Below are 25,092 nucleotides of genomic sequence, written 5' to 3'. Positions count from 1 at the left end.
GAGAATTACCACAACCACACACACTTCGCCTTGAGGTGGCTGACCTTTGGTTCTTACCTTTGAAGGCAGCTAGGGAACATTTGTCACTGCTCTGGTTGGCCCGGTCTATTTCCTAATTGGATGCAATGGTGTGAGCTTGCCGTTTTGAAACCCATCCCTAAAGTCCTTCACTTTAAAGTCCATCTCAAACACATTGGCCAGCCTGCATGTAAACTGCCTGCATGTGTTCCCTTTCTTAGAATGACACTTTATTCATAGATAGAGTGAATTGGATAGATAAAGAGATTGGAAACCTGGCAGAGTTTAATCTGTTCTAACATCTCTATTCAGAAACCATGTTGGTTCTCATAAGCAAGGACTCAAGTTGCTCTGCTGGCTGTCTCTTGGTGTCAGTAAGAAGCCCGCTTGGTTTGGAAAAATTTGGATTTAAGCCTCTTTTTATCCATCAAAGACAATGTAAATTTCCATGGCTTAGTGTTACAAGAAACGGAAAAAAGCATCAACTATACCAGTTTCCATTAAGATAAGAAATAATTTTGTCAAACATAATGACTCTTCTTCATGTACTCTATGTATTCGTTAAATAATATTCTTTACTACTTAGGGTGAAATATTTTTTCTGACTTATGATGCAGGAAGTGAGATCAGCTCATTATGAAAGCTGTTCAGTCTGAATGAAAATTAACATTATCAAAGGTATATTTTCTATTTTAAAATGGAGTATTTAAAAAGAGTTGAGTGCTCTTTAGACTTGTCATGATTTTAGAAATGCTTCCATTTAATGATGACAATCTCTGTTGGGAGCACTTTACAATAATTTAAAGCTTAGTATATATAATTATATATGCATCAGCATAGTTGTAAGAATGGGAAGTAATTCTCTGGTTCAAAGAGAAACTTCAAACCATATGACATTGTCTTGGTTTGAAAGACAGGTATCTGCTAGGGAGGGGCGGGGCCTCTCTAGGAATGGAAAATTCCAATCCCCTCCCTCCAAGTTATTACAATTTAGAAAATTAAAGGAGTTTTTTCAGGCAGAGGTATGGGGAAAGGAATAACACTTCTTTACTAGTAAATATAACGGGACAAACAACAACTACAGCAATAATAATAATAATAAACAGAACCAAGAACCTCGAGGGGCTTTGTTTCACAAGCCCGGGGCAGTCTGATCCCTTGGGCCCCCCACCAAGGGCACCAAGCTGGAACGGTGGATACTCCGGGGTTGGTGGCTGGAACGACGGGGTGTCCCGGCAGGCAGGGGGTGTCCCGGCAGGCAAAGTGAGCAGTGCCGGAGAAGCCGCGATGGCTGGGCAGGGCTGACCCAGCTCCAGCAGGGCAGGCGAAGGGGACTCCGGATTCCTGGGCACCCCAGCAGATGATAGATTGTGGTAGAATTCCCAGGACTGGACTTTCTGTCGACAGTGGACTCCTCCCACAGCAAGCCACAGCCTGACTGTCCTCCCCTGAAAATGCCGAGAGCTGGAAAAGCACGTTCAGCTCCCGCAACACTGTGCTTTTCCCTCCCGAAACTCAAGTGATCTTCCCCCACTCTCGGCCACTTTTTTGGTGGGTCAAGCACCCTCTAAGCATCAGTATTTAGTCTCTTAGCACCCTAAGGGGGGCGGGGGGGAGGATTTTTTAGGGGAAAAAAAAAAAAAAAAACCAAAACAAAACCAAAAACAAAAAAAAAAAAAAAAAAAAAAAAAAAAAAAAAAAAAAAAAAAACCAAAAAAAAAAAAAAAAAAAAAAAAAAAAAAAAACCCACAAACCTAACCCCCAACAGACATTTAGCCACAGACAACTTTCTTTCCGGCATTGAGATTTGCTATTTCAAGGGCCTATTACCAGACAAAAACCAGGAGTGCCTGATGCAGACTACCTGATCTGAGATGAAAAGGGAGAAAATGTTTGGAGCATGATACTATTTTTATTAAAGAAGAAATGCAAACTTGGGTGGTGGGAAAAGAAGTAAATTACGGAATCTTAGTTTTGCAATACCAATTTTTCAGTTTAACTCAGAACATCTATTTCACCAAGACAGTGGAACTGGTAAGAATTTAACCAGCTTTTATAATCAATTGACTTTGAAGAGATACAAGTGGATATAGTTCTCTTTTGGAACTGACTCTGTCTAAATGTAATTTAGCAGTACAAATTCTTCTCTCTGACTAATCATTATTAATTGCATACACAGTCAATGCTTAAACTGTCATAGAAACCATGCCCTCAGGCCACAGAGAACCAAGATGTAGTCCAAATCCATGTCTGTGATTAGTATAGCACTTAAACACTCTGGCATAACTGTACTGAGCAAGTGCTTTCCTTATCTTCTCTAATCAGGGCTAATAGAATAGGTAACATTCAGAAGCAGAAGAGAAACGATACCAGCAGTGTCAGAAAAACAGGCACAGCAGAGTGGCTGCCAGCAATCAGCATGATACACAGATGCAGTTATTAAAATCAATGCATCTAGTAAACTGGCACACTGTTTGACAAGTTTAGTTTTTTTATCACTACAGTATTTGATATTTCTCTTGAATAATATAAGCCTATTTATCTTAATATATGAAAATTAGCTGACTAATGATATATTAGCTCCCTGAAACTAGTCTGAAAAAGCAGATCATCCCATATCATGTGGTAATTTGTGACAGATCATAGGTGAACTCCCCTCCTCAGCTGAAAGAAATAAAAGTCTGCAGAAAGTTTAGTGGGAATAAAAGCAAAGTTGAAGAGCTTATGCTTACAACTTTCTATAGCTTCCCATCACAGCACTACAAATGATGCTTCCACTACTGTCCCTGGTCTGCTTTTGAGCTCATACTGAAGGAAATTAAATCTGTTCCATAACAGACACCTGAGACCTAGACATGCTGGGAAACTGATTTTTTTGATTTTTTTTTTTTTTTTTTTTTTTTTTCCCCCCCTGGTAGTAACTTCAATGGATTTTTTTTTTTTAATTTTATATATTATTTCCCTTGAATACAAAACCTTTACAACATTATACTAAGACATAAACTATAGAACAATACTGTGTCAGTTAGCTTCCTCCTACTAAAACTTTTCAGATCTATTTCCCAGCAGTTATCTGTGTAGCATGTACAGTGCTACAGTCTCAAGTGACAGAGGAAATGCCAACCTTGCCCTTCTGAATGAAAAACTCCTTCAGGAACAAATTCTGTTAGCCATCTAAAAGTACTTTCCTTGGAAGAGTAAGGCTCAGGCTTGGAAATTCACTAAAGACAACATGATTTCCAGCTAAAACTGTGCTACCAAATGAGTAGGTCCAACCCTTCTTCAACAGACATCTGAGCACAGTATGGTTGTTATCCAGAGATCATTATGAGCATCCTATCCTCTACCTGTGGCCTGGTTGTGTGGGGCTCCCTAAGCCAACTTTTTAGCTTTGTGGCAGAATTATTTTTTTCTCACAGCGTGGGGAATGACAAAGATTTACTAGTGTCCTGAAATGCCATGAAAATTTAAAGTGACATTCTCTGAGCCAAACTGCTGCTGGAACAATGTGCAACACTGGACCAGCTCCTGAGTTAGTTTAGATTTGTAAACCTGCAGTTTGAACATGCAAAATTTTACTTGGGGTTCATAAACTTTGTAGTCACAGCCAGATACCAAGAACAGACTAGTTGAAGAATGATCTATTTTATGAAAAGCTCCAGGGACACATGGTGTCTTGCTTTTGTACTATAAATAATGGCAAAGTTGTGTCACTTTCTTTTGAATGTGGTTAGTATTAATTAGCTGATCTCTACCAAACACCAATCAATCAATTACAACAACCTTCTGAATTTACTTTGTTGAGGAATGTATGACTGTTTAGAAGCAAAATGTGTGCTTTCAGCTTGGCACTGAAATTGAGCCCTGTCAGTAATACAATAGACACCTGTGTCTTTACAAGTTATATTCCTGATTCCACAGGGAATGATGTAGTAAATGATGCACAAGGCACAAGTACTCCTTTCTCACAAGACTGCCCCCAGCTGTTTAATTTCCATGGGAGAAGGACTAATAGTCAATGGAAGGAAAAGTAAGAAAACATAGAAAATACCATCTAAATTGATAACTTCAGATAGAATCAATAAGAGAAGATTTGATAATCACTAGAAAAGGTACTCCCTAACAAAACATCCTATGGAGTACTGTTAGAACGTGGTGCTAGCAACACTGAGATCACAGGTTTGATCCCTGTATCAGGCATTCACTTTAGAGCTGGTGATCCTTCTGGGTCCCTTCCAGCTTGGAATATTCTGTGATTTCAGAGAAATATATTTCAGCTAATGTGCTCCTTGCCAGACATTTGTGTGGTTTAAACACTCACTACCACCCTGATTTCTTAGGTGTAGAAGAAAACTAGGTCAGAAGGTCAGCATTAGTTTAAAAGTACAAGAGATCCAGAATTACAAACAAATTGTAAGAATATGATTGTTATATAATTGTTATATTTGTGTTTAAAATTGAAATTATAATAGTTTGACCCATCAGCATTCAACAGAAAGATAAATCCAATGCAGATGGGAAAGCACAGGACTACATGAGATTACTTAGAAAGCCAGGAAGTAGCACAATTACTTGAGTTCATTCTTTATTATTCTTCATCTCTGAGATTCGTTAGTCATCTTTGTCATATCCTATTTAAAGTGGATGGAATATCTGTTAAATGCTTCCAAAAAAAGTCTGGGAGTTTTTGTAGGCTTGCACCATGGTCTGCAGGATAGAGTTTTGACATTATTGGAAAGCTGACATGGATGCAGTATAAATAGTAAATAGTAATTTGCAAAGTGATAATCTTCTGAGAATAAAATTATACTAATGACTTCAAGATTTTCAGCAAAAATCAAGAATCTGGTTTTGCATAATTACATTCTCTCTGGAATTGGCTCCAAATGGTTGACATTGATACACTATCATGAAGAATACTTGACTGCTGAAGAATTCAGGTCACAAGAATAACTGATAGACACTCTCTTCCCTGTAGCATAGATTAAGCTTTTGTTTTAATGTAGTTAAATTATTTGGTCTAGCTTTTTGATTTCTGTTTTGCCATAGGTATATACATATCCAGAGAAGCTGTGGATGTCCCATCCCTGGAAGTCTTTACAGCCACGCTGGATGGAGCTTTGAGCAACCTGACCCAGCAGAAAAATGTCCCTGCTGACACCAGGGGGTTGGAACTACAGGAGCTTTAAGGCCCCTTACAACCCAGGCCATTCTATGATTCTATGATCTATGAAAAAAAGTCTGTGTCAGAAAAAGAGCAACAAGCTAGGCTAAAAATTAAAGCTGTGCTTTCCCTCCTGCTTGGATGATGGTTGAAAACTTTTAAAATGAAAGCATTATTCTGACAAGCTAAATGACTGCAAATGTCTCAGACTTTAATGACATATGAGGGGCTTTTTTCCTGTTGGAAACAGCACATACCAGTCTAAGCAACAAAGCACTGGAACACGCTACCTTCATTCCATATGGCTAAGTATTTTATTATGAATTATGCTGCAGATGAACACAGGCTATTCCAGACAAAGGCTTGTAGACTGCAAGATACATTGAGCTAGTTTTCCATCTGTAGTAGTTTGGGAAGTTATTTCTCAAAGCAAATCAAAGCCATTTTACATTGAGCATTGTAGTACGGCTCACATAGAATATTGTGTGGGCTTTCGCTTTCACAGATTCACTGAATGATATGCATTTTAGGAGATTTCAATTGCCATTTAGCTAGGTTTTTTGTGTGTGTGTTGGTTTGGGGTTTTTTGTTGGTTTTTTGTTTTTTTGTTTTTTTTTTTTTTAGTTCTTACTGCATCACAGAACATTCCTGTTAAAACTGCAAGTTATGGGATTCATATAAGGAACATTAGAAATTTACTGCTTACCAGTCTCCTGTTAGAAAAAATGTTTAATTTTGATACATACCATAATCACTACTGCTAATTTTCTTTTTCAACTACTGAAGCTATAAAGCAAAAATTAGGTTATCCTTTGACAAGAAAAAAGACGTAAGAACAGAGGGAAAAATACTATGTGAACAGGAATTTCTGTTCTTTTTCTGCAGAAAATAACAGCTAAAACACATGCTGAAAGTAAGTGAACTTTTTTTTTTCCCCTTAAGGCTCCCACCCCAATACTTAGGTAACAAACATGAAATCAACTATTTTCCAAGGTGATTTTAATGGCTACAGGTACTGTTTTAGCAGGCATATTTGCTCATATGTATATTTATTTTTATATTTATCTATTATCTATCTATATATATCTATTTAAATATATTCTACTATATTACCCTACTTAATAATGTGGTGGGTTGACCCTGGCTGGACACCAGGTACTTACAAAAGCTGCTCTATCACTCACCTCTGCAACTGGACAGGGGAGAAAAAAGGTATAACAAAAAGTTCATGAGTTGAAATAAAGACAGAGAGAGATCACTCATCAACTATCACACAGAAAACAGACTAACTTGGGGAAAATAGACTGAATTTATTACAAATCAAAAATAGGGCAGGACAATGAGAAGTAATAAAAATCTCAAAAACACTTTCCACCCACAGCTCTCTCCCTTCCCAGCTCTACTTCCTCCCCATCAGCAGTGCAGGGAGAAAGGAATGGGGCTTACGGTCACTTCATGTTGTTGCTCCTGCTGCTCAGGGAGAAGACTCCTTCCCCTGCTTCAGCATGGGGTCCCTCCCATGGAAGACAGGACCTCTCCATTTCTCCATTAACTTTTCCAGTGTCAATCCTTCCCATGAGCTGCATCTCTTCATTAACTGCTCTAGCATGGGTCCTTTTCCATGGGGTGCAGCCCTTCAAGAACAACTTGCTCCAGTGTGGGTCCCCTCACAGGGTCATTGGCCCTACCAGTAAACATGCCACAGCATACCAGGAGCCTTCTCTGGCATGGCCTTCCCACAGGGTCACAGCCTTCCTTTGGGCATCCATCTGCTCTGGCACCAACACCTGTGGGACACAGCTGCCTCACCAGGGTCTCAGCATGGGCTGCAGGGGAATCTCTGCTCCAGTGCCTGAAGCACCTCCTGCCCCTCCTTCTGCACTAACCTTGGCTTCTGCAGAGCTGCTCCTCACATATTCTCACTCCTCTCTTCCCTGAGCACAATTACAACTACAGAGTAACTTTTTTTCCTTTTAAAATACATTATCACATAGGCGCTTCTACTGCCCCTGATGGCCTTGGCATTGACCAATGAGTCAGTGGTGAGTCTTTCTTGGGACCCACTGGCACTGGCTCTGCCAGACATGGGGAAAGTTTCTGGCAGCATTTCAAAGAAACGTAGCTCTGTCACTCATGTAGCTCTTCTCACTCTTCTCATGCTACCCAAACTTGGCCATGCAAACCCCATACAAATAAACATGTATTCGTAGGAATTTTGTGTATATTTCTGCTTTCATTATTTGGACAAATATAAACATTTTGGAGAATGCAACAGAAATGTGTACTTCTATACCAAATATCCTTTCTGAGAGATTTCATCCCCTAAACCAGAAAAACAAATCCTTTCACCAAAAGGGATATAACATCTCAAATAGTACATTGATGCCCCAGATGCATGCAAGTACAATTTATACTCCCATCTTATTAAGCTGCTCTGCAGTCTGACACTAAAGCCAAGCTCTGGCACTCTAGAGCAGGTTAAAACCTATGCTCTTCCTTCTATGTGCTCTTCAGAAAACAAAACAAAACAAAACAAATAATTTTGTAAACTGCCTTGAGTCTTGCAAATCTTAACTCCGTGAAGGAATCTCACACATCCATTTGAGATGGCTGTGGTTGTACAGAAGGATGTTAAAGACCATTGAAGTGGCATAAAGATCACCAAAACACTGCTCAAGCCCACACCTAACCATGAGATTTTGAATGTACACAGATGATGCTGTCTGTGAGAAGCAGAACATAAAATAATGTCTTGTCACAGGTCATTGGTGCAGCAGTTTCTCTTACAGAGATGCTCACAATGGCAGTGTTTCCCATACAGGTTAGAAACTCTATAGGTTGCAGTATGCACCTGCTTGCCAGCATAATCCACAGTGGATGTCAAACATTTTTTCAGTGACCACCAGACTCTTGAATTTTCTTGCATGAGAAGTTACTACCCTATAAAAGGACAAAAAAATTAGAATGAACCCTAAATGAACTGTAGATAAAAATTTCATCTTTTGGAAGCATGCAGTGTTAAACTGCTTATTTTAGCAGTAGTATTTTAAAAGCTAAAACGAAAGAATATTTGCTGACTACTAAACCTTTTACAAGCTAAATGTTCTACCCCTAGCTTATAGACTTCATTCCATGTATTTCTGTGTCAAAATCTGTCAAACTTTTTTTCCCCTCAATGTTTATTTTCTGTATTTTTCCCTAGTCTGTTCATAGAAATCACCTTCCCAGAGGTCAAATGACATATTTACATATGGGTCATTTAGCATAGCATTATTACAAATATAACACATGGACACTGGGTAACATTTTTTCTAATCATAAGAATTGGATTTTAGTCTTCTCTTCCTGTCTTCCTATGAATGTAATCCATACAATAAAACTACAGCTATATAACACAAAAAACAGTTTGTGCAATATACTGTGGTTTACTGTGCAGTAAAAGGCTCATTACTCAACATTTTGGTAGAGTTTTCTTTCCATAGTAACCGTGAATGACTGCTGTTTTTTGTAGGTCTAAGAGGAACACTATTTGCTGTGCTTAACAATTTTATTAAGTCTAATTACAAATTTTAATTATAAATTTTTGAAAGTACCAGACCTTCTGAAAAAATTGTGCAATTTACAAGGACAACTGAAACTGTGAAACAGGTTACTGGAATGTGAAGCAGGGAAAGTGAGCTGGAAAACCTGAGTAGCATGTACTGAGTTCCCGGGGCACCTCTTTCTCTATTAGTATCTGTCCATGACACACTTGGCACTGTGTCCTTTCCCCACATGTATCTCAGCCGCAGACCTTCTATCCATAGAAATTATTTTCATTATTTTCTGACTCAATGTCCCATTAGACTTAACCAACCCACAGCTGTTCTGATAAAAGAGATGCCTGCAAAACAGCATTTGTGACCATGACTGGTAGGTTGTTATTTCTCTGGGTGTTTGCAGGTACATGCATCCACACCTTCTGATTTGCCCCTGCTCATTGCGCCAGCACCAAAATGTATTATAGATGTAAAATCTTCCCTCTCTATTACAGACAAAACCAGGTCATCTGAGAAAGCTATGGAGTATTTAGCATTTTAGACAAGAAGTCTATTTGTACTCTAGAATCTCAGAAGATAAGGGTGTATGTCTCAATGTGCATGTCTCAAACACAGATAGCTGGATGGCTGTGGAGACAAGGACAGCTGGTTATAACAGACAAGAGTTGTTGTCAATAACCAATGATTGTTGGTAGTAACACAGTTAGAGAAAGAACAAGATGTGACTGGCGAAGGGGCCATACAGGATCGGGCAGCGCTTTTCCAGAACAAACGCTGTTCCAGTTTCTGAGCACAACGCAGCACAGAGCAAGTGCAGGAATGAAGCCAAGAAGTGGGCATGGACAACAGGAGGGGTCAAGACCATCCAAGACCCTTCCCACACCTTCCCGCATTTCTTTCCTTTCTTTCCTCCTTTCCTTTCCTTTCCTTTCCTTTCCTTTCCTTTCCTTTCCTTTCCTTTCCTTTCCTTTCCTTTCCTTTCCTTTCCTTTCCTTTCCTTTCCTTTCCTTTCCTTTCCTTTCCTTTCCTTTCCTTTCCTTTCCTTTCCTTTCCTTTCCTTTCCTTTCCTTTCCTTTCCTTTCCTTTCCTTTCCTTTCCTTTCCTTTCCTTCCTTCCTATCCCTCTATCCCACTGCCATGTGCTTATAGAGTAGGTCAGAAACTGACATACCACTTCACACTTTTGTAGACCCCCTGACTTTTGTCACCCTCAAGCATGTATGAATCTTGACTACTCCCTTCCCCTAAAGGGTGAAATGTCATGCTAGAATGCAGCTTGGGCTCCAGGAATGCAATTATACAGCCTATTTCAGGAAAAAAATATAACCCTGAGTCCATAAAGTAGATTAACAGGCGTCTCTATCTAATCAGGACACATCCAAGTCTTAAGAGGGAACCTCATCGCACCTGAGGGGGAGGCTGTAAACATGTAGGGGCCGGCCGAGCCCACCGGCGGGGGGGGGGTGTTGGGGGCGCCCCCTGCAGGGCCGGTAGTGGTACGCTCCGCCGGCGGGGCTGGGTTTCCCGTCTTCGCGGCGCGCAGGTTCCCCTGAGGCGCTGAGGAACAGCGGCGCGATCGAGGATCGGCGAAGGACGGGAAGGCCTGATGTGCCTGCTACTGAATAATTCCTACTTTCAGTTAATCTCTCTCGCTTTCCCTCTCTCCCTGTCTCTCTCTCTTTCTCTCTCTATATGTTTTACTGCCATATGCAGCAAAAAATTTAAAACTTAGCCTTCAGAACAGGATCATCAATTACAATAAAGTCGTAAAAGTGATACTGGGAAAGCATGGATGATAAGGCGTCAATGAGGCATTAAAGGAAGGTGTCACTTTTACAGCAGTCAAACCCAGAATTTAAATCTTTAAATTTTTTTCCCCCAATGACATAAATATCATTCAAAACAGGAGTGGGAGGTTTATCAAAAACGCCTTTGGAAGACATAACGTGTAACAGTAATATGCACAAAAATAACAGTGATGAGTTTTCCTGCTGGAAAAAAAAGACAACATTAATAATACAACATTAATTTACTGTTCCAGTTCAGCAGGACTTTTGTACCCAGTGGTGCTGTTGACAAATGCTGAGCACATCCTGTCATCCGAGAAAACAAGTGATGCCATAGAATAAGGAAACACATGAACACAACAGCTCAACATGGCAGCTCCCTGAATTCTATCCTCAGTCAAAATGTGAAGAATGGAACACGGTTTTAAAAGTATAATGAAAAAAAAATGGTGATTGACAAATATAAGGATTGGAAAAGTCAAAGGATTGATATTCATAGTGTACATTTAGATTATCAACTAACTGAATATTAGGAAGGGTAATTGTTTTAAAAATTTGACGGTCTTGAATACATATTTAAAACCCCAATTTAACAAATCATTGCATTGTAGTCAGTTACAAGTCATTAATATTAGTAATTAATTTTAAAAAAATCCCCATTAATTTAACTAATGAGCATTAATTCTTCAAAGTTTACTATATGCTGAGAACTGATAATTTAAAAAACTGAGCTTTGACTTATAGCTTTAATCTCACTGAGGAGAAATCTGGAACTACATGGGTGTCTTTCAAAATACTGTCTTTTTATTCTGCAGCAAGCTTTATTTTATTCTGCAGCAGGGTGTTGCAGTGCCTATCACTGATTTAAAACTTGTTTATAAGAAAATATGTAAGTATCTTTAAACCTAAGTAGTCAAGCATTAGAGCATCTACACAGGTAAAAGATGCTGCATTAATATATACCTGGTGCATTATTCTGTCTATGGAAGTGAATCCAAGTTAACTTTTTAATTGCAGCAAAATTTCCAAATTCAACCACAATATATCAGTTTGGCAGGTATTGTTTGGGCTTTCTGGCATTCACTGTATTTCCTAGAAATGCAAGATCTTAAATAGACTGAAGTTTAATAGTTTTAATTTTTAAAAAGAGTCTTCTTTTTTCTTCTTACATTTTTGCCTAAGAATTTACATGGTGTGAATAAGAAATCTATTAACTTGCAGATCTATTTTTTACATATATCTAGCGATCATTTAAATAAATGGATCATAGTGATGAAGAAACTATGAAGAAAACCAGTGTAGTGAACCTTGACAAACTTTTAGATGAGTTCTCAGAGATAGAAAAGGTAAGTGAAGAAAGTAAAAGACGTTGATACTGCCATCTATAATTATTTTGTGACATTTTCAGAACCTTTTTGAGTGAAAATTTCTTTAAGTTGTATCAGCTTACTGTTTTGCCTCGTAATAACAAATTCATTTAGAAAACTATTTGTACTGACCTTATCCAGGAGTCATAGGAGTGGATTCTGAGAAGCCTTTGTTTCTGTGCTAGAATTTTAATCATCCAGAGGGCAAATTGCCTTCTCAGGAAGAGTGTAGAATATGGTGTCGAAGTTTAACTGTATTACACTGCTTTCACAGGAACACAGAACTATTTAGGCTGGAAGGGACCTTAAAGACCAGCTAGTTCCAACACCCCTTCTGTAGGAAGGGACACCTCTCACTAGACCAGGTGGTCTAGTGCTGGGATATCCTTTCAGAAGTTGTTCCTTGTTCTAGAAAAATGTCATTGCCTGTCAGGAGCACGAGTTCCTACATTCCGTATGCATTGAGCTTCCTTTATCTCTGTGTCATTTCTTAAAAGATTGACCCTCTGAGAAAAATCAGTACTGCGTTTCTTTTTAGAATGATGTTGATCAACTTTCTGCTGATTTCCTGGTCAGCAAATCCATACTAGAGGTAATATAAAAGGAGCACCTGAAATAAATTTAGGATTTCTCTTGGAATAAACTTATTATACCAGGTCCTATACCCACATACTGTTCAAGCTGTTGCTCTGCAAGAGTGTGGACAGCCATATATGCAAAGCATTAGAAAGAATCTTGCAGAGGATTGATCCAGACTCTGGGCTACAAATCTGAGTGGAAGATACTTTATAACTCATGATGTAAGTCAGCATTCTTAGTTCCGCAGGGTAAACTTGGAATAGTAAAGGATTTCAAGTAGCCTCATTCTTCTCTAGAAAGGCATTTCCTGAAAGGGAAATAGTACAGTCTTGGACAGCAGCATTGTGGAAATGTTGTAATTTTTATCCATTTAAAACTCAAAACTGAAAACATGTTAGTATAATGTTAGTCTTTCTCCAATTTTCTAGAAAATATCAGAAACTAATGAAGCAAATAGCCTACTGATTCATCAGCTGGAAAAATGTAACAGATTGCTAACATTAAGCCAATCAAAGGAGGAATCAGTAAAAGAAGGTAAGTTATTTTATTAGAAAGGTATGGTTTTTGCATATGTTCAAGAAGATCTGAGAGGTATTTCCATTATTTTCAGCCATAAAAAATAAAATAGCAAGAATCTAAGATACTGTGGGAAGAGCAGTAATGCCTAATCTTGAATCATGTAATGAAGTCTATCTCATAATAAATATTAATATTCCTATTAATTTTATGACAATTCAGACTATTCAGTGGACACTAATAAAATGTCATTTCCTATTTATAAATGGGAATTATAAGTCTATAATCATAATTAAAAAGTTGTGAAAGGGGGAATTACAGAGAAAACTATAAAATTAAGATTTGTTTTATTCTAGAACTGCTTTCAGATGAGTATTCAAAATGAGAAACAATATCTAGTGCTTAGCATGGATTTGTGGCTGCCTATTCTTCTGTAGTTTGTAAAGCAGCTGAGAGGTGCATCATTTTGTAGGACTTCCATCTCTGGGAAGTCAGCCTGCTAAAAGTTAGGAAGCAAGGTGGGAATAAACTTAGTTTCACACAAGTGGGAGATTGCCAGTTGGATTTTATTTAAATCTTCACTGGGACTTGAATAATTTAGCGTAATCAGAAATTGAGTGTTGCAATTGAGCTATTGAGTGAGTGAAGCTTGCTTATGATAATAGTCTCTTCAGATATACCAAAAAACTCATGGTACAGGATGACAGGGGGGATGGAAACCAGTAGCAGCACAAATGGGAGACAATTTGTATAAACAATGGTTGATGTTAGTTGGCTGCTTTTCAGGAAAGAGATCTTGGTGTCTTCTAAACAGTTATCTTAAAATATTTGTATTATCTTAAAATATCAGTAGAAAAAGAAGCTAATATAGTGGTAGGCATGATGATGGAAGAAAAAGAGAAATAAGCATCGTGACTCTCTAAGGCCTGTGATTTTTATGTCATGTTCTGTGTCGCCATGCCTTTCTCCACGGGGGTCACTCAGGCTAGCTCCTGACCCCGGAGCGACGGCAGGAGTGGGGGAACAGTGTTCCTGTGGTAGAGAATTGGAAAACGCTGAACCTGTGGAGCTGAGGCAAGCTCCTGTCGCCTTTGGCACTGACTGGGACTGAGGCAAAGGACAAGGAGAGACTCTTTCCCAGGATAAATCCGCATAGTTTATTACCAAAGGAAATCCAAGGGAGAAGAGTCCTGAGCACCAGTGTGTACGGGATTATGAACTGAGGGGGGTGGTAGGGGTGGATACAAGCAGACAACCAATGGGGTACAACTGTGGGAGGAGTAAAAGGGAGGAGAATACAACTGAGGAACCAGTGGGGTTACAGACTGGGAGGGATTGTATTGCTGAGTCCAGTGGGGCTTCGAACGAAGGTTGACAAACAGAGAGCATTTTGGGCAAAAGGGGTAGGGATTACAATGCTGGATTGGGAGGATTTGGGAGTAGTGTGCACGGTCTGGGTGCCAGGCAAGGAAAGCACTGGAAAAGGAGGTGTGGTATGAACGTATAAGGGAATAGAGAGGAGGATATAAACTTCAGGGCAAACCATTAATACAATGAACATAGGGGGAAACAGAATAAACCAATTTAGCAGAATACAACAGTTCTAGTCTATACATATCAAAATAGACATAGCAGGACTAGAAAAGGTAACAGAGAGGGAGGCAAGGCTTGGTTTTCGCTGGAAGAAACAAGGTACAAGGAATCAGGAACCACTCCTGTAACAAAGAGCATGGATGTAAGGAGCTTAACCATGCAAGGCTCACTCCCGCTGTGCCCATGCAGGGCCGGCCCTGCGAGGACTGCCAAGGTCAGCCAGAAATCTACATTACCAAACAAGTCTGTACTGATGGGAGTGACTCAGGAGGCTGAGTCAGAATGGAGTTCAGAAATGGTAACAAAGGCCAGACATGGATCTCTACTTGGTCCCGAGTGATGAGATGGGTCTGATATCAAGCCAGAAAATCACTCCCTAGGTCATGACCAGGGTCTAGCGTGTGGCTGCCGCACAACTGCAGCATAGGCCACAGGCAAAATCCTCAGTTTACAAGCAGCTCCCACGGGAAGGAGGAATGGCTATTTCTGAATCTGCTGCCAGCTTTTTTCAATGTCACCATCTATATTTTTCCAAGATGGTCTTGTGCCCAGCCAAAACCCCAGAAAGGTGCATGGGGGAAAAAACACTTGGAGCTTTCACAGGTTTGGTCACAATTTTGGATCTGAAGGAAGACTTTGGTTGTCTGGGAACTTTTCTGCCAAGACAAAGAATAGAGCTGATATGACTCATAGCTGTAAAATTGTGAATGGCACAGAGAAAGTGATTACAGAATAGAATATTAATTGTCTAATGTAATTTTAAAAACTAGGTGGAAATAAAACTTGTTTATTGATTTAAAGCTAACAAAAGGAGAAACTTTTCCACACATTAAAAAAAATAAAGTTAAATCAATTCCACAGAAGCCTGTACACAACAGAAGTATACGTTAATCCAAAAATATTTTTAAAAAATCACGGAAAACAACAAATTTTTTAAACACAAAGACAGTATCTCTCATTGTCCCCTTCTTTATGTGTCTGGAAAGCTGAGAGGATGTACTAATGAAAGCATTTATCTAGCTTTTTTTCATCTTTCCTGAATTATCTTCTAGTGTGCATTGTAAAGTGGCATAGTGAACTGGATGAAACTTTGGCTTGAGTCAGAAACTCTTGTTTCTCTATTAAACACAAAAGTCAGACACTGCAGGACAGGCACTCAGAAGAGGCTTCTTTATTGGTGAAACCAGAAAGGAGTGGGTTTATATAAAACAGTTTGTAAAAAAGGGAAGGAAAATGTGTACAAAAAGAAGAACTAATTCTTACCATAGAACTTATGGTATGTATAAAATGTAGCAGAGAAAGTGAAAGACAACTCAGGAAACCAGAGCAGCTGGGATGACTGCAACAAGAAAGAGGAATGGACTGAAAGCAGACCAAAGTCAGAAGAGAGATCTGAGCTTTGTAAACAGTATAGCCTCACTTTCGTGAGATAAGAGAGAAATTATTATATGAGATAGTTACACTGATATAACTGAAGAGAACAGCCTCTGGAGCTTCTTTTGAAACACAGGATGAAAAAAGAAGTGTGGGTGGCAGAAGTCCAAGTAAAAATATCAGAGCAATCAGCCTGCAATATGAAGTAATGTTTCAGCAACAGGGATTGTCAGGAAAAAACAAATCTCAACAATATTGAAGTCATAGGGACAGTGCAAATAGAGATAGGAGGCAAAATTGCTGGAAGACAAGGATCCTGGTCAATGAGTAAGAGTTTTTGCAGAGATATTAGTAACATTGACAAAAACAAGTGAAAAGCAGAAACTTGGAACAATGTGAGACATCCAAGAGGTGATTCTGAAAGCTATTTGATGAAAATGAAGTAAAATTTGAGTAAGATGCCAAGGGGATAGAATGTATTTAGAAATAAAGGCAATTATCATGTCTGCTCTGTTAGGTTACGGTCAGAGGGGTTCTGGAGTCTCCCCCACCGGAGCCATTCAAGAACCATCTGATTGCAATCCAGTGCCATGTGCTCTGGGATGGCCCTGCCTGAGCAGGGAGGTTGGGCCAGACGACCCAGTAAGGGCCCATTCTGTGATTCTGTACTTACCAGTAAGGTAAATAGATTAATGTGCTTACCAGTAGAGTAAATCCTTCAAGTGTCAGGGCGTGAAATGCTTGTAAATTTATAGTTTTGAACTGAATTCATCATTGGTGCTCATAAAGCAGAAGTTGCCACAGGAACCTTCAGGTAAACAGTTAACATGTTACTGGAGATGAGTAGAGCCTATGAAATGTGGTAGCGACATTAAGAGTATTTCAAAAGGATGTGAAAGGCTGATGTGATTGTAAATTAGTAAGTCTATGAAGTTTCTAAACATTTTTTTCTTTTTTTAAATTGATAGCAAGTGTCTTTGCAAATTTAGTAAATTGAACTTCCACACTGACCCCTCAAAAGAGGTAATAGCATACATGGTATTCAGAATCAGAGTACTTTTGCATCTAATAGTTCAATTCTTTATAAAAACCTTTTGGAAGATCAAAACACTGTGGGATTAACGAGACCCCAAACCCTCTTTAATGTTGACAGGGTTATAGAGGGGTCCTGGACAGCACTGGAGAAGCACAAGGCACCAAATACAGAATTGACACTTTCAGTCTTTACTCAGGCAGTAGTCCTCTGAACTGTAGTCATGAGAATGGCTTTTATAGAGTGATATTGCCAGTTGTGGCTTGGAAAAAAGATTTCTCCTAGCCTTATGTCCCAAGCTGTTTCCCAGAACCCAACTCAGCCACAGTTCCTGAAGTATATTTTGAAGAGTTTGTCCAAAGGCAACAGAAATTGCTTGCAGCAAAGGAACAGGAAGAAAGAGTGCTGCAGAAGAAAAGACCTGCCCTGAAGGGTTTGTGGCTACTAGTGGTAGTGGGGTGGAGGAGGCAGAATTTTATCCTGGCTGAAGAACATTTTGTTTTAAGAAACAACAACAACAACAAAATAGCATTTCACATCCCAAGAAATCTCCCAACAAGTGAGAACATGAGGACTTCTTGATATCCTTGTCAAAATTCTTTCCTAGAACTGTTTCAGGTAAAAGAAGATTTTAAATTCTGAAGGAAATGCAAAGGAAGAAAGAAAATATCTAAAAATCAAGAGGGCAGTGTAACACTTATAACCAAGAGAAGGTGGAAAAACAAAAGCGGCTTGGCCAGTGTATACACTCTCTGAGAGGTCATAAATTAATTTCATTTTCTCTTGATACATTCTTTGCTAAACAAAGACAAAATTCAAAATAATAGTTTTTGTTTTGTGTACACCATTGCAAATCCATTTTAGACAGCTACAAGTCTGACATCGTTGTTTTCTACTCCTAAACCTTTTCTATGGTGGCTAAATAGACTCTTGTGATGCTACAGTTAGGAGCTAAATTCTAATGTGATTTTCTAAACGAAAGCAATCACATTTTTGTCTGTGAAATACTGAAGGGGGTTCTATTTTTAGCAACTTCAGGGTTGTGTATTTGTTTAGCATTTCTAAGGTGTTAAAGGAAAATGTGGTTGATATAATTGCCCTATACAAATACCAATTATAAATGCAAATTAACACTTAGGGTGTTCAGTCCTTCTGCATGTAGGCAATATTCCTTACAGGGAAGGAACTACACAGAATCCATAGCAGATACTATAACAGTGATCCACAAGGCTGCAAATATTAAACAAAACTCTGCTTCTTTTCCTTAATGTAGGCAAGCAAAGCTTGTGGGTTCACAGGATTTTTTTCCAGTCACAAGTTTAAATACATATGAGATTTGACAAGATATGTCCTTTAAAGATAAGAAAGATAAGTAGATAATCTTGGGACTGTATAAAAGAATGACTTACACTTATATATAGTTGTGATTCTTTTTAAAAACTAGCTGCTGCTCTAGTGTTGACTCAGCTGTCATTCCAAATTTTGCATGAATTACAAACATCTGAGTTTATTTCCATACATTTTCAAACAGGAGGAAATTTGTAGTAGAACTAGTTAGTACAAACGGATATGCTGATCTCGTCATTCTGACTTCGAATAGGATTTTTTCCACAGTTGGGTTTGAGCCGGCACAGGAACTGAGGGTCAGGCAATGTTTCTGTGCTGCTCGTGCTCCCTCTACTGGTTTGGGGGGGGGTTGTTTTGGTTTTTTTTTGTGGTGGTTTTTTGTGTGTGTGTGTGTGTGTTTTGTTTGGTTGGTTGGTTGGGGGGTCTTTTTGGGGGTTTTTGGTGGTTTTTTTTTTTTTTTTTTTTTTTTTTTTTTTTTTTTTTTTTAAGGAAGCACGGAACGGGCGAAGGTATCTGCCTAACGTACTTGGCTGCATGAAAAGCGGATTTGATGGAAGACTAGGCTGACGGTCAAAAAGACTGAGCAGAAAACTGAGCCTGTTAGCTAGGATCTTAATTAATCTTCCTCACTCCATTATTTGTAACATAGTCTTTAGTTAAATGATAGACAGATTTCAAAAGGGCTTTAGTCTGATGAGAAGAGTAGCTGTTATTTAGCAATTTTTATGTGTTGTGGAAATTAAAAACCATTCAAGAAATGCAATGGTACTCAGGAAAGAGAAAGAGAAGTTTTAAAAGTAAGCAACCTCAATAGTAGAGCCCCCACTCCTCTCAGTTTTTTCCAGTTTTGCAACTTTACTGATAAATTTACAATGAACATAAAGGATAAAAGTCATATTTAATGAAAACCAAATCCTTTATTTCCTGTACGGGAAGTATATATGGTGTTTAAATATTAAAAATACCATTTAAAAATAAAATTATGAAATACAAGTATGTAAACTGGTAAGAAATTCCATGTATAATTCTGTTGTATAGAATGAGATAATGGAGACATAGCGCATATTTTGAATCTCTCAAACCTTATGTTGAGCCACAAGATGAATGTTACATGGATCAAGAAAGTGGTAAAAAAGGAGTGGGAGACTGCAATGAGTGGATACTCTTGGTCTTGTTAAAAATAATATTGGCAAGGAAATCCTGTCAGGAAAGTTAAGTCTCAGTTTCATTAGATACATCAAATTTCTGGAAGGCTGATATGGAAAACTTCTAATATTACCCAGAAAACAAAAATGTGCTTTTTTCTCACTAGAAACAAACATGTAATAGTTTTATTAAATTGTTTGTATTGCTTCATAAAATTAAATCTAATAAATCATCAAACTAAAAGCTAAAATGAAACAGTAACCATGTAATAATAATCTGAGTTATTTCTACATTCAGCAAAAATACCTACAGTAATATCTAACCAAAATTATTATAAAATATTTAAGAAAATTTTGTAAACAAAGTGTAAATTTGTGAAGACACTATTCAAAAAATACTGGATCTTTTATTTCTTTCAGAATGCAGTACTTTACAGAATGTCATAAAGGGTCTAACACAAACCATTGAAAACCAGTGTAACGTGAAAGGTAAAGGCAAAAAATGTTATTTTATATATATGCTATATTGTAATTTTGAATGAGCAGGCATTTAATTTTTTCATTTATATTTACTGATTTTTTTTCAGACAGAGAAACTTACTGGCAGGCAAAGAGAAACAAAACAATCATCTAAAATCAATTTGTGCAGTAATAAATGTCTGTTACCATTCTCTTACTTAAAAACTGCCTCGGGAAGTTTATTTTAATCAATAGGTGGGCTTTAAATTCATTTTAATGTAACACAGGCAATTTTACAAAAGGTGAGAAAGTATAGTTTATCTGTTGGATTGTAGACTATTCAGGTGTTTATGCACAGTTTTTATCACTTTGTTACACCAAAGTGTCTTAATCCTTAGTATATAATGTTATTAAATGTTATTGCTGTTATCCACACATACTTGACAACTACTCATTTTTACTTGAAAATAAAATAGGTAAGTATTTGCAATATCTTTATACTACAGCTCAGCAGTACACCATGAAGTTAATTTTATAACCATTATGCATTCAAGGCATATTAGAATATATATTAATAAACCTCTAACATTGGAAGTATGTGGATTTTTTAATACTCAAACTGATATTAATAATAAAAAACAATCTATTTTCTCTAAATTCTGTGTTTGCATACTGTTTTCTAGTTTTTGGGAAACAAGTACTTACAAACTTGCATCCTCCAACTTAAAACTGTTGTAGCCATGATAATAGTTTTGCATTTTCTGAGTCAAAGAACTTTGCATCTTGATTTTCTTGAATGCTTCATTTATCAGAAGACTAAATAAAGTTCTAAGTAGTAATACCAGGCAAATATGATTAAACTATTATTTTTCTTGTTAAAAAATGAAGACTTGACAGTATGTCTTTCTGTAATTATGATTATAAGCCTACAAAAAAAGTTTCTCAAAGTTCAGCCAAGTCAAAAAATGCAAGTAATTTCCTTATTCTGCTTTCATGCTAAAGAAATTGTCAAAATGTACTTTTTAGTGTACTATATATTTTTTGTTTATGTAGATGAAAATGATAGACTGAAGGGAACCATTCACATCTTGGAAGATAAATTAAAGACCTGTGAAGAGGTATGTCACAAATTATCATTCTTTATGTAGAGGAAAAATACTCTGTTATGTTGTATATCTTACTCTGTTATGTTGTATATCTTTTTGTTTAGGGTTTGTTATTGATACTCTTATTGTTGCTCTTTTAGTGTTTTTCATGTGTAAGAAGAGAAGGGTTGTTCTCATTACAGTATCCGTGTGAGAAGGTGTTAGAAGAACTACGAAGTTAAAAGTTCTTGGTGCTGAGAACCTTGGCTCAATCTGAGATGTACTTGGGGATTTTTACCTCTATTTAGCTGTATATTCAACTTTACCTTCACCATTCTAATCCCTTGCACTACAATAATTTTTTGTGTGGAAGTATGGTTTTCACATTGACAATGCCTGGCTGTGCTGCCTGAGAATCAGGAGTGGCCTCAGTTTTATCCAGTTTATTCAGGATAAGCCCTACAGAGATAAGAGGTCTCTGTTTTGGGTTGTTGTTGTTGTTGGGGGTTTTTTGTTGTTGTTGTTGTTTTGGGGTTTTGGTTGTTTGTTTGTTTGTTTGTTTTTCTGTATTTCATAATAAATTCCATATATTATTTCTCTACTTTTTATCTATTTTTGCAATGGAGGTAAAACCAACAGCACCAGTCATAGTTTTCTCTTTCCATAGTTCTCTGTGTGAAGAGTGCAGATCTGTTATCTGTTTAGGATCAGGAATCTCACTACCGATTTCCTTTGCCTGGGTTTGTACTATGAGTTAAAATTAAATATTTATACCAGTAGAGCTGTTATCTTGACTGTTTGAGTAAAAAATGAGTAATGCCTTCTGAAGGATATATCTTGCGGTAAACTTATCCCACCCACTAAACACTTGTGAGCACGGTGGGACTTCCTGGTGTCGTTCTGAATGTGCCTGACTATGTCCCCATATACTCACCCCCAGTCAGTGATGGCGTTGTGAGGCCCCCAGGCATTGCTCTGGTGAGTGGCCATCTTGTTACAAGGCTGCAACAAGAGCTTTGGAGTGAGCACCTCGACAGTGGCAGCTACCGACAATTCCTTGATAATTCTGGAGTAGTTACTGGACTGGATTTATGCCAGTAAACTGGCACCTTCAAACTTTTGAGTATCAGTGCCACCAGCATCACTACCTACTGGTATCACTGATGTGTCTATTGCTGCCAACATGAAGTTCTGGAATCCTTCGTATATGCAATACTAATAAAACCCACACTTGAATCCTGCAATCCTAGAGTCAAAAGTCTGCAAAGGTGAAACTGTAGTCCTTTAACTAACAGTGTCAGATCTTGTTCTAGGGAAAGGAATATCAGCTCTCCATTTACCTGCTCTCCTAAAAAGTACAGTCTCTAATTTTATATTAACAATATAAAATTACAAATACAATGAATCTGCTATATTTTTCATCTGTGGACTTCAGCCAGACCATGTAAGATGTAATTAGGCATTTAAATTTACAAGACTGAGGATAAAACAAGTACTGAATTATAGAGTACTGTATATTTTTACATTATGGTTGTGCTTTGCAGAGAGCTAACAGCACAGAAGCTGCAAGATCTTTATAAAACATTTTACATTCACAGGAGTATAAAGATCAAATTGAGAAACTCATGACAGAAATGAAAAACAAAGAGGAAGACCACAAATTAGAAATAACACAGTTGAATTGCGATATAAGGAAAAAATGTAAGTTCTCTTAAGACTGAACATTTTAGCCAAGGGTAAAACATGCAGTCATCTGTAGATGCTAGATTTTGTCTAGGATAAATATGAAATCCACTTCTTGGTGGAAACATGTAAACATTAGAGTGGGCAGTGTTTCATGGAATTTTATGTTTGCTGAAGTGAACAGACAGTGGTAATGGAGCAATAGTATAGCAACATGGGATGAGCAGAAATTCCCCAAATAGTTAGAACAGATGCTGGGAATGTGGGCCTAAAAATCTGAAGGAATGAAATTTTGGGTTAAGTGTCAACTGGAACTTTGCTTTGAACTGTAAGCTAGACTGTTGTTAGAATGTTCTGTCTGTGTTCAGGAGAGTAGGACATTTTCACATATAATACTGCAATGAGAAAAAACTGATTTCTATGTTCATTTTCCTCATTAGAGACATAACCTTAAAAAGTAGGAATTTTTTTGTCATCCATATAGGTGAAAAACACAAGGAAAGTTTTTGTAAATTATGATGCTTTTTTGAAAAGACACCATCTTACTGGGATAAAACGGTGTGGTTTTCATATAGTTTCAGTATGGTTTTTGCTTGAATTGTCTTCCAGTGAAATGTGGACCTGATATTCAATAAAGTTTTAGTATTTGGAAAATTATGTTAATTTTTCATCTAAACATCTTCTATAATCATAATATTTGGTGTTACTGTGTTGCTAGTTGAAGTAAAAGAAAAGGAGTATAGAGAACAGACAGAGAAAAAAGAACTGGAAATATTAGAGCTAACTAGACAGCTGAAAATTCAAAATGAAGAGAAGCAGAATGAAATAATTAAACTGCAGATAGAGGTATGCATTACAAATGGCTTAAAGATGAACTGGGCATTGGGTAAATTTTAGAGAGACTGTGTAATGAAAAAGTGTTAAATAGTACTTATCAGAGAAATATGCTGGAATCTAGAAAACTCAATTATTTATTGTCTTTATGAGGATCAGTGGCAGCTGGTCCCTTCCACAATGGTAACTGACTCTGGCTCAGGAGTCAAGTTCCAACTGCTCTACAGGGAGACTGAATGTTGCTCTGATCTTTTTTCAAATTAAATTGCTTAGAAACATTTTAGATTTTGAGCTGTTAAAAAATTCAACAATGCTTTCTGCTTAACTCTCTTGGTTTTATTTTCTGAATGGTGAGAATATTTATTTTTTAAAAAAAAATTCCAATAAAAATTTCTGATCCTGCAGAGATTTAAGACAGAGCATTCAACACACATTTCATTTCTCATGTTTTAAACCATTCTCATTACAGAAGGAATTAAGGAAATACTTCAGACCTTTCATACATCAAAAAAGAAATAAGATGTGAAAAGTGTTCAGACTAAGTTATCCTTGGAACATAAGAGAAAAGTGATGGTTTTGGAAGTTTTTAGCACCCTTTGTATTTTTTCCTCCTGTAAATATGTAGCTGAGAGGCCTTCAATTTCATTCTTTTTTTCAGAAATGTTTTTTATCTACATGGTTTTAGTTTACCATATTTGTACTACTTTTGCAAAACTTTCAGGCTTTTTTTGAAAAACATCTTGTAACTTCATTCTTTTTAAAATTAACATAAGCAGCTTCATTTTCTCTAGAATTTGTAGAAAGGCTTACTGCTGCTACCCTCAGGTTAAAAAAAAATGCAACTAATAAAAAAGTGAAAATTACACTTAACATATTTAATACACCCTTCCCCCCCCGCCGCGTTCATTCTTACCCTTTTGTCTTTGCTTGATTCTTTCAGTTCAACGCTAAATTGGCAAGAGCTCAGGATAAAACCGCCAAGTCATTTTCAGATGCTACAGTCTTGCCGCAAAGTATCTATCGAAGGGTAGGCGCTTTCATAGCCTGTAGGACACAGATACTGTTTCAGGTTGTTTGAAGCAGCAGTTCCCTGGGGTTTCTTTGTGTGTTCTCTGCCACCTCTTCACAACTGCATTCATAGAATCGTAGACCAGGAAACTTAAACTAGAAGTGAAATCAGTGACACTGATATAAACTCTGTATGCCTTTTGTTGTTGTTGTTGTTGTTGTTGTTGGCTTAAGACTTTGGGATGGCAGAAAAACACGATTCTGCAGAAATAGTTTTTGTAATTTTGTGATACAAAAGACCGAGGAAAATATTTTTATAGAGAATATATATTACCCACAGTAGCAAAATGTATTGTTATGTAATTTTATGCGACTTTTAAAAATTAAGCCTTTGTCTGCACTTTTACAGAAGCTGCAGCATCTCCAGGAAGAGAAAAACAAGGAAATTGAAATTCTCCGAAACACCATAAGAGACTTGGAGCAACGTCTTAATAAAGGCCAAGACCTGCCCTTTAAACGGAGGAGATTCTGAGTAAATGATGTGAAGTATTTCAGTTTCAAA

General features: G+C 37.5%; 1 protein-coding gene across 1 annotated transcript; it reads left to right on the top strand.

Annotated features, from left to right (window-relative positions):
* Nucleotides 1–11,766: 11,766 nt before the first annotated feature.
* CCDC152 (coiled-coil domain containing 152) lies at nt 11,767–25,062 on the top strand. Its single transcript, XM_040090406.1, has 8 exons — nt 11,767–11,853; nt 12,882–12,987; nt 19,882–19,950; nt 20,974–21,038; nt 22,604–22,706; nt 23,407–23,534; nt 24,463–24,549; nt 24,940–25,062. Exons 1-8 carry the CDS (start codon nt 11,767–11,769, stop codon nt 25,060–25,062), a joined length of 768 nt encoding a protein of 255 aa, XP_039946340.1.
* Nucleotides 25,063–25,092: the final 30 nt, after the last annotated feature.

Source organism: Hirundo rustica, chromosome Z, assembly GCF_015227805.2.
Source record: "Hirundo rustica isolate bHirRus1 chromosome Z, bHirRus1.pri.v3, whole genome shotgun sequence".
NCBI lineage: Eukaryota > Metazoa > Chordata > Aves > Passeriformes > Hirundinidae > Hirundo > Hirundo rustica.
This window is presented reverse-complemented; position numbering and strand designations above follow the sequence as displayed.

What these genes read in the sequence shown, in the direction of transcription:
- CCDC152 (XM_040090406.1), top strand. Translation starts at nt 11,767, where the DNA reads ATGGATCATAGTGATGAAGAAACTATGAAGAAAACCAGTGTAGTGAAC. An exon ending in AATTAAAGACCTGTGAAGAG is followed by an intron (nt 21,039 to 22,603) that starts GTATGTCACAAA and finishes TTACATTCACAG; the next exon opens with GAGTATAAAGATCAAATTGA. An exon ending in TTGCGATATAAGGAAAAAAT is followed by an intron (nt 22,707 to 23,406) that starts GTAAGTTCTCTT and finishes CTGTGTTGCTAG; the next exon opens with TTGAAGTAAAAGAAAAGGAG.